Source organism: Plasmodium gaboni, chromosome 12 (genome assembly GCF_001602025.1).
Source record: "Plasmodium gaboni strain SY75 chromosome 12, whole genome shotgun sequence".
Lineage (NCBI taxonomy): Eukaryota > Apicomplexa > Aconoidasida > Haemosporida > Plasmodiidae > Plasmodium > Plasmodium gaboni.
The window spans coordinates 1,095,904-1,106,973 of NC_031492.1; the positions used below are offsets into that span (position 1 = coordinate 1,095,904).

Here is an 11,070-nt window from a genome sequence, read left to right on the forward strand (position 1 = left end):
TAAGGCATATATTGTAGAGATAGACAACTTTTTAAAAAAAAAAGTAGTGTATTATTTCACATGGTTACCTTTAATCATGGTTTAAAAAATAGTGTCATAGACGAATTAAAGGTTCACATACATAATAGTTGTAACATATATATGTATATATTTATGTTTATGTTTATATTTTATATATTTTTTTTTTTTTTCAAAAGATTAACGAAAGAACTTCAGACGATCGATTAAATTTTATAAACAATTTTAACGCGGAAAAACAAATAACTATAGAAAAAGAAAATATTGTTGAAAAAAATATTACAAAAGATTATAATTTAATTAAACTTGAAATAGAATTTGTATCAACAATGAATTTATTAACATTGGATGAATTAAAAGAGCTGTTTTTATTTTTTTTTCCTGAACAAGTAATGTCAACTGATGAAAATATAATTAAAGAAAATGTTATTGAAAAGTTTTTATTAAATATAAATTCCTTATCAGAAAATTATTCTAGAATAATTGAAAAGGGTATATTAAAAACATGAAATTTATAGATATCCCTATAAATAAATAAATATATATATATATATATATATATATATATGTATAATATTGTATACTTTTACACTTCCCCTTTTTAGAGTATCATATGCCTCATTGTAGTAAAGATTTAAATCATATCACATTAAGTGAATATTTAAACCAATTAAAAAATGTAAAATTAGAAGAAAAAACTAATCTTCATTGTGAAGAAATTGTGGATAGTGAGCTAGCCATTAATGAAACGATGACTAGCCAAAATAAACAATGTGAAGAAAAAAAAATGTGTGCAAATCAGGAAAAAAATATAGTAGAAACAAGCAATGAAAATATTTTGTCTAAAAATATTACAGAAGAACAGAAGGTATATATAATTGAAGAAAATAGGAATGATAAAATAAATGCAGAAGATCAAGTACACATAAAAAGTGTAGAAAAAAAAGATAATGTTGTTGTTGATGAAAAAAATATGAACAATCTTGTAATTGAACAAAATATTGAGAATGTCATTGTGGAAGAGAAAAAAAAACGAAAAAGAAAAGAAAAAATCAAGATAGATGAAAATAAGCATATATTAATAAATATAAATGATTATAACATTCTTAGGCATGATGATCAATTATTTATTAGTTTAACGACAAATAAAAACAAACCTAGAAAAGAAAAAACAATTATAGGGAAAGAAAATTTGCTAATAATAAATAATAGTATAAATAATGATGAAATGAATAAGCAGGATAACAATGATGAGAACATGAATACTACTACTTGTAGTAATATTAATGATAATAATAGTACTAAGAGTAACAATAATAATAATAATAATTTTCATAATATTTATAATTGCGGCAGTAGTTATAATAATCATGAACATATTAAAAATGTTAAAGGGTCAGATAATAGTAATATTCATCCAAACTCAAATAATAATAATAATAATAATAATAATGACAATAAAAATAAAAATACTATGAATGTTTTATTAAACTTGAACGATAAGGAGAAAAAAAAAAGATCACGAAACGAAGGAAATAAAGAAGCAAAAATGAATGTAACTAAAAAAGTAAGAAATATGGAAAACAAAAATAATATGGATACAAATTTTTTATATGAAAAAAATGTGGACAATCAAAATAAAAATGAACATTTGTCTGAACAGAAATTAATTAATTATGAATCTATAATAGGGATAGATGATATCACAAAAAGTAATGGTTTGAAAGAACAGGATAACACAATATCTTCAAATCCGAATTATAATATTATTAGTACAGCTTCCAATACATGTGATATGCAAGAAGAATTTTATAACAATATGAATATAAATATAAATAGATGTTTATGCAAACAAACCATCATCAACAACAACAATGATGACATTAATAATAATAATAATATTATAAATGTAAATGAAACTAAAGAACAAGGTAATGTTAAAGATTCATATAGTACAAATAATAATGAAGAAGACACAAATATTCTTAATAAGATACCTAATGATAATAAAATACAAAGAATACAGATACAGGTAGACGATGATCTAAATGATAATAAAAAGAATATTTCTGAAAAAAATGTGGAAGAACCCATTTTGAATTGTTCAAAAAATAAGATTGTTAACATGGTTAATTATAAAGATAAAATTAGGATCGATAAAAGGAGAAACAAAAGTGTTATTGAAAAAAAGGAAATTAATAATAAAAATATTCTAAAAAAAATAACAAAGACAAATACATTAAATAGTAACACAAAAGGAAGAAAACAAAAAGCAAATATAATTGAGACACAAAAAGATAATATTTTAAAAAAAAACTTAAAAAGAAATTATTCTTATAAAATTAATACTTATAAAGAAAAGAAAAGAATTATTAATTATAATAAAAGAAATAATAGTAGAAAGAATATTATAAAAACAACAGGTTTGATGAATAATTATTATAAACATCAACATATAGATAATATTATTATTAATAAAAAAAAAAATACAAAGCTATTCAATAAGAAAAACAAACTAAATAATATTATCAACAATAAATGTTATAAAAAGGTAAATGAACATATATGCACTTCTTCAATTAAAGAAATTAAACAGTTATGTAATTTATCTAATGAAAATATTATTCCACATAATGAACATTTGTCATGCACACGTTCATATAGATTATCAAGATATATAAAAAAATAAAATATTACATATGCTAAATAGAATGTTATAAATAAAAATATATATATATATATATATATATAAAGATTCAAAATAAAAAAAATAAAAAAATAACAATTCATATATATATATATATAATATATATATTTTTCTAAATCTACAAAATATATATAACAAATATATAAATATATATGTATATATATATATAAATATATATATATGTATAATATATATATTCAATATATAAAAGAAAATATGCGAATTATAATGATTACATATTTTTATTTTTATTTATTTTTTTTTTATATTTTTTTTTATTTTTTTTATTATTTTTTTTTTTTTTAAATTACACATTGAAAGAAAATATATTTTTTTTTAAAGATAGTAATTCAAAAAAAAAATATATGTAATGTATATAAAATATATACCTTCATATTTCTCTTATATGCCATATATATTTAATAGCGTGAAAATTTTTATATATTGTACTATTTATTTTTAGCATTTTCCTTAGAATTTATATATTATATATATATATAATATATATATATAAAATTATAAAATATAATGTTATTTATATAAAAAATATAATTAAGAAATAATACTAAAAATTAAAATGAAATTATTTATAATTTATATATATATAAAATAATAAAAATTTATATTATATATATAATAATATATAACATTGTTTTGCATGTAAAAATATTCAATTTTTTTTTTTTTTTTTTTTTTCTTTTTGTTTTTTTTAAATTTTATATTTATATATTTAAAAAAAATTGTTAGTACAATTCAGATGATTTCTTATATTAATTTATGAAATAATTACAATTGAAGGAAAAAAGGGATAAGGAAAGAAATAAATATTTTAAAAAAAGATACAAAAATATATATTATATATAAACATATATATATATATATATATATATAATAATATAATATAAAATAGTATAATTTTTCATTCTTTTAAAAATTTGTATTATATATATATATATATTATATATATATTTAATATAAATACATGTATATAAAATACAAAAAAGTCAAAAGTATATATATTTATTATATGAACAAAATAAATAAAGTAAAAGGAAAAAAATATATTTATCTATATTTATAAAATTATATATGTTTTTTACGATATATATGTGTAAATCATTTTGAAAATCAACATATAATGAAAGCAGAACAAAAAATAATTACATATAGAGTAGGTCAGAAATTATATTTTAATATTTATTGTTAAATCGTGTAATTTAAAAATATATAAATTATTTTGTTTTTAATATTTTTGAATATAATAATTAACGAACAGTTACATATAACCAATGATAATAATTTGTTTTTAAAGTTTAAATCATAATAATAATAATAAAAAAAAAAAAAAAAAAAAAAATTTTTAAGAAAAAAAAAAAATGTCTCCTTATGAATATTTGTTTAAATATATAATAATTGGTGATACAGGTAAATAAAAATATTATATATATATATATATGATGTGAAAGATATTATGATTGAATATATAAATCCTTATATATAATAATAATAATAATAATAATAATTTTTTTTCCTTTTCTTTTTAAAGGGGTTGGGAAGAGTTGTCTTTTATTACAATTTACAGATAAAAGATTCAGAGCAGATCATGATTTAACAATAGGTGTGGAATTTGGAGCACGATTAATTAATTTAGATAATAAACAAATAAAACTTCAAATATGGGACACGTATGCAAATAAATACATATTCATTATAAAAAAAGAAAAAGAATGTGTTTTTTTTTATATTATTTATATTGAATTTAAATTGGTTATGAATATAATATGATATATAAAATATATTTTTTATTTATTTTTTTTTATTTTTATTGTTTTATATAGTGCTGGTCAAGAATCATTTAGATCTATAACAAGGTCATATTATCGTGGAGCAGCAGGAGCCTTATTAGTTTATGATATTACTCGGTATATAAATCATTATAAATTATAACACAAAATATATAAATATATATATAGTATATATGTTCTATAGCCCATTTAAAGTATATAATGAATATTATCCTTTTTTAATTTAATATATATATATATATATATATATATATATTTTTTATAGAAGAGAAACATTTAATCATTTGAATAGATGGTTAGATGAAGTCAGACAAAATTCAAATCCACATATGGCTATTATTTTAGTAGGAAATAAATGTGATTTAGAAAGAAGAGAAGTATCAGCAGAAGAAGGTGCACAATTTGCTAGACAAAATGGATTAATATTTTTGGAAACATCTGCAAAAACAGCCAAAAATGTTGAAGAAGTACGAAATTATTTTATATTTATATTAATTTTATTTCAGAAATATTATTATATATATTATAAATACAATCATAACATTAATATCTTATTTTAATTATTACCTTTTTTTAGGCATTTTTATATACTGCAAGAAAAATATATGATAATATCTTAGAAGATGTTTATGATCTAAGCAATGAAGTAATTATTAAAGATAGAAAAAAAATTGTGTACATATTTATATATTGTTACCAAATAAAATGTGTGCCATAAATATTAAATTATATATATATATATATATTTATTTTTTTTTTTTGTAGTCATATGGTATTAAATATGGACCAAATAGCCAATACTCAAGAGTGAAATTAGGTAAAATGTGCATAGCTTAGTATATAATAAATGTTTTGTATATTTTTACATTATAGAAAATTTAATATGTATTTTTATTTAAAATGTTTATATTATATATATATATATATATATTTTTTTTTTTTCCCCTTTAGATATACCTTCTATGCCAGAATCAAGATCAGGATTTAGCTGTTGTTAATAATTATATATATATATTTTTTTTTTTAATTATTATTAGTGGCATGCTTTTTTACAGTATTTTCATATAATTATCTTTATAATTAAATATTTTTCATAAAACATTAAAAATGACATTGAAAAAAATTTTTAAAATTCCATTTTAATGAAATTTTTACATGATTTAAATTATTTATTGTTCTTGCTTTTTTTCTCTTTTTTAGTGTCTGTATAATAATTTGTTCATTTTTATATTACTATATAAAATTTTTTCTTATTTTTCATCTTCAAATTGTTTAAATTTTATTTATTAAAATTTAATAAAAGAAAAAAAAAAAAGTAAAATGAAAGTTATAAACAATAATATAAACTTTTTTTTTTTTTTTTTTAATCTTTTTTATATTCATAAATATAACTAAGAAATATAAAACTTTAAAAAGTAAAATAAGCAAAATGGTGTAACCTTTTTACTTTTAAGAAACTAAAGAAAAATAAAACATTTTTTGTGAAAAAAAAAAAAATATATATATATTATATAGATTAATAATATATAGACATGCTTCTTTGTGTAGGAATGAATTATATGAATTAAAAATAAAAATAGGAAAAAGGGTGAAACAAAAACAAAACAAAAAAAAAAAAAAAAAATATGGTATTATGTGTTTATTATACCAATCATTTTTTTAATAATTATATTATTATTATATGCTTTGTTTTTCCATTAATAATATTATTTATAATTATATTTTAATTTTATGAAATTTCACTATTATCACAACTATCACTATTAAAATTGCATCCAAAATTATTTCCATACAAACCTATAATAAAGTTATCTTCCAATTCATTATCAGTAATTGTACTGCAACTGTAATCATTGCTATCTTCGCTAGTGTAATTATAAGAAGATGTATAATTTTCATTTAAATAATTTTCGTAATACATATTTTCTTTATTTGTTATTTCTGAATTATATATTTCATATATTCTTTTTTGTTTAGGTTTCTTTCTTTTCCTTAATATATTTTTATTTTCCTTATCACTTTGATCTATTTGTTCCTTTTCATAATCATTTTCAAACTGTTCATCATAACATTGTGATGACATATCAATATCTATGTTTACATAACTATTTTTTTCAGCTTTTATATGATCCTTTAAAAATTTATATTCATCAGAATTTTTATAAGTACTTGCATCTACATAACCATTATATAGATAACAATTTTTTATAATCTCATTTGCTTCATCTTCGTCATATTCTAGTGTTTCAAAAGATAATATTTCATTTTCTAAATATGAACTACTATTCATTTCATCATTATTCTCATAATTCCTGCTATAATCACTTGATTGTGTTGTACTATCATTTGATTTACATTTAAATGTTTTATTTTTCGAAACTAAAGAGTTCATATGATCACTCTGTAAATGAGTTCCATTATACAAAGTAATAATATAATGATCATTTGGTTTACTCCTACATAAATCTTCTATAGATTTACATGTATTACTTTTTATTAATTTTTTATTTTTTTTGCTTTTCTGGTTATTCACATCTTCATAATTTGCTTCCTTAATTTGATTTTTTTTCTTTAATTTCCTTCTATTTTCAATTTTATTATTAAAGAATATTTGATAAATATATAATTTTATATTACTAGCATTACAATACTTATGATAAAAATTTGCCAAAGCATTATATATATATTGAACATATAAATTAATAAAGTTTTTTATTGATTTCCTTAAAATCTTATTAAAATAGTAGTTTCTATAAATAAAGTTAAAAAGTAATTTGACATTTTTTTTTGTTCTTCTATATTTCACAAGTATTTTTTTTAGTCCTGTTCTTCCCATCGTTTTATATAAAACCCTTGAATATTTTTTCCATGGCATTTTTTTTATGTAATTTTATGAAATTTTAAAATTTTTCCCTTATTTTTTTTATCATAATTCTATATTATATATTTTCTTTTCTTTAATAAAGATTTAAAACGTTACAAAACATTAATATTTATGTAATAAAGATATGCATAATATATTGATTAAATGCAACAAATTGGTTATTTAAAAGTAAGCATGTAATGATATCTTAATAAATAAAACTTTATAGAACATGGATTATTATATTTATTATTTTTTTTTTTTTATATAAAATAAAATTTAAAGTTTATATCTTAAATATATATATTATATCATATGCATATTAAATCCATTATATGTTATAAAATTAACAATTTTAAGACAAATTTTATTTTATAAAATATATATATATTCATTACATTATATATATATATATATATTTATAATAATATTATATACATGTAATCATATATTTTTTACATTTTTATGTGGAAAATTTTGAAAACAGCTATGGAAAAAAAAAAAAAAAAAAAGCTAGTTACTTATAAGGTATAATTTTATAGATCCAAATAATAAAAAGAAAAAAAAAAAAAAAAGAGAGAGAAAAGTATATAATAAATGAAGGGAAATTAAAAATTTTAAGAATATAAAAAAATTTTAATTTTTATTTAGAATAATGAAAATGGTTTTTTAGTTTATAAAAAAAATGTGTAATTATATAAGTAATATAAAAATATATTTTTTTACATATTGTGTGCAAATGAAAAAAAAAAATATTATATATATATATATATGTGTATAAATTTTATAATACCTTATTTAAACCTTAAGAACAATGAAATGAATATTATATAGGATCTATAATATTAAAATATAGAATGAACACAATAAAATTTAAATTGTGGAAACTTTTTTGAAAAATAGGAACTTTAATATATATATATATAGAGAGATAAATATGTTATATATTATTAGAAAAATATTGTTCTAACAATTTTTCCCTCACCACTTTTTTTTTAGCTAGTTGATGATTTTAAAAAATAATTTTTTTAATAATATCCTTATTGCATCCATTACACATTTATATTCATAAGCACAATTTAATAAATTAATTTTTATATTTTGGGGAAAGCTTAAGTATATGTATATATATATATGTTGTTCATATTCTACATGCAATATCCATATTAAGAGAATTAATATGAAAAAAAAAAAAAAAGAGTTCTATATAATAAAATGTTAATTTTTTTCTTTTTGGGAAAAAATAAAATCATTATATTTTTATTATTTTTTTTTATAAATAGGAAAACTTTCCGTTCTAAAAATATGAAAACCTATAATATAATATTGAATAAGAAATAATAAATTTGAAGTTCAAAATAAACTTATAACTAAATTTAATAAAATAAAAAAAAAAATTAAGTTTCGTTCATTTTGAGTAATCTATAATTAATTTCACCGTATTAAGATATATTTCAATGTTTTAAAAAATTGTATCAATTTTGTTATATCTATATAAATTTTTAAAATTGAATTTTACACTTGTTCTTGTATGTTTATTTTTATTTCATTTTATTTACTATATCAATGTAAAACAAAATATCAAACTTATTATTAGTGTAATTATAATTAACTTATATGCATGTTAAAAATGTTATACACGTGAATCATGAATGATTATTGTGTACCAGATTATTGGATAAAAAGCAAGAATAAGATGTACTATAAATTTTTGATAATTACTCTTTTCGATATTTAAAAATGTAAAATAAAGAACCACAATTTATCTCCAATTGTGGTAAACATAAGGTTGTATTTGTACATTTTTAAAAGTTAAAAAAGTTATAAATTCTTTATAATTTAAATGTAAAATTATAATAAAATGGAATGGAATTATCATTATATAAATTATTACATCATTAAAAACAAGTTCTTTTCTATATATTTTTTAATATATCTTTTTATTTTTTAATTTTGTATTGATCTATGTGAATAAAATAAAACATCATATATAAACCATCAAAACAATTCCATGGTGGTAACTATACAAATAATAAGTCTACATAAGAGAAAAAAACATTTTTAAATATATATTCTATATGGTTACTCATTATTTGACTTCTTTTGTAACATCAAATAAATTATTATGAAAATTCTATATTAATCTTCCTAAGAAAATTCATAAAATTATGTATAAATATATATTTTAATATTATTTAAAAAAAATATAGTCTGTTCATATTTTGTATGAATATTTTAGATTAAATTTTATATAATATGTAATTGGGTATTACGAAAAGGTAATTTACACACTTTCTATATAGGAATAAAAAAAAATTGAAAAAAAAAGGGACACAATATAATAAATTATTACTTAAGGAAAATAATACAAATATTATTTTTTTTTTCTCATTTTTAAATGTATATAAATATAAAAGCTACTTAAGTATATTTAATTATATAATTGAAATTTTATTATATATATTTCTGAAGAATAAAATACTTAATATATTTTATAAAATCACGTATTTTATAGGATTAAGGGGTTTTAATAATATAATGAAGATATCTTGAAATTTATAAGAAAGCAATAATAATAATTGACCACATATTATGTTATAATATTTTTTTATCTTTTTATACAATAATAATTTTTCTTATATGACCTTAATACATATATAATATTAATAAAATCCTATACCTTAACTATAAAAAGACAAATATTATATATATAATGAATTATATTATTTATATAGAAAACGAACTGTTTTAATATTACTGATAAATATATTTGTATATATTATATAAACATTAGCAGTACAAGAAACATACACATATTAACTGTATAAATAATGAAGGGTAGATATAACACATAAGCAATATTCTAATTATATGAATTTATTTCAATTCAAAATATACTTTTTTATATAATATTTCCATATTTATATATATTTCACAAGAAAAAAGAAATAAATCTTAATAATTTGTTTTGATATATTTTCTAGGACAATATCAAATATTTCGTAAAAAATATAATAAAAAATATGATATTTAAATATTTATATTAACTAAAATATTAATACTTTATTATTTATAAATTATTTATTTAAAAATATATAAAAAATAATTTAAATTAATTGTTTATGTTTAATTATATATTTAATAAAATATATTTTAAAATAATACACACAAAATGATTATTAATTAAATATAAAATATTTATTTTATTTATAATGAAATAAATAATTTAATTTAAAATAAATATAAATATTTATTATTATATATATATATTAATTAAATTAAAATAATTATTATTTAATTTAAAATAAATATAAATATTTATTATTATATATATATATTAATTAAATTAAAATAATTATTATTTAATTTAAAATTAAAATAATATTTACTATTATATAATATATTAATTAAATTATAATAAATATTATTTAATTTAAAATAAAAAATATTGATATTAATTAAAATAAAGAAATATAATATATTAATTAATTTATTATTTAATTAATTTAAAATAAATAATAATTATAAATTAATATATAATTATAATTAATTAAAAATAAATAATAATAAATTAATATATATTATAATTAATTAAAAATAAATTAATATTGAACAATTTTAAATATATTAATAATTTTAAATAAATAATTATAATAATTATAAATTAAATTATTTAA

At 16.3% G+C, this 11,070-nt stretch overlaps 3 protein-coding genes across 3 annotated transcripts in view, besides 1 other annotated feature; 2 read left to right on the forward strand and 1 right to left on the reverse strand.

Annotated features, from left to right (window-relative positions):
* Positions 1 to 2,707, forward strand: part of PGSY75_1231000 (hypothetical protein) — a gene marked incomplete at both ends in the record, with an annotated part of 3,512 nt that extends 805 nt beyond the window's left edge. The window contains 3 exons of the mRNA XM_018786883.1: positions 5 to 111; positions 198 to 510; positions 624 to 2,707. Coding sequence (XP_018640748.1) covers positions 5 to 111; positions 198 to 510; positions 624 to 2,707 — 2,504 coding nt within the window. The remainder of the gene's footprint in view (positions 1 to 4; positions 112 to 197; positions 511 to 623) is intronic.
* Positions 2,708 to 4,101: 1,394 nt separating this feature from the next.
* Positions 4,102 to 5,528, forward strand: PGSY75_1231100 (ras-related protein Rab-2; the record flags this gene model as incomplete). The annotated part of the gene is made up of 7 exons (XM_018786884.1): positions 4,102 to 4,150; positions 4,272 to 4,410; positions 4,564 to 4,647; positions 4,796 to 4,997; positions 5,108 to 5,176; positions 5,296 to 5,347; positions 5,482 to 5,528. The coding sequence occupies 7 exons, from the start codon at positions 4,102 to 4,104 to the stop codon at positions 5,526 to 5,528; spliced, it is 642 nt and encodes a 213-aa protein (XP_018640749.1).
* Positions 5,529 to 6,259: 731 nt separating this feature from the next.
* On the reverse strand, positions 6,260 to 7,405 carry PGSY75_1231200 (hypothetical protein; the record flags this gene model as incomplete). The annotated part of the gene is made up of 1 exon (XM_018786885.1): positions 6,260 to 7,405. One exon carries the CDS (start codon positions 7,403 to 7,405, stop codon positions 6,260 to 6,262), a length of 1,146 nt encoding a protein of 381 aa, XP_018640750.1.
* Positions 7,406 to 10,573: 3,168 nt separating this feature from the next.
* Positions 10,574 to 11,070: part of a sequence feature (centromere) that runs on past the window's edge.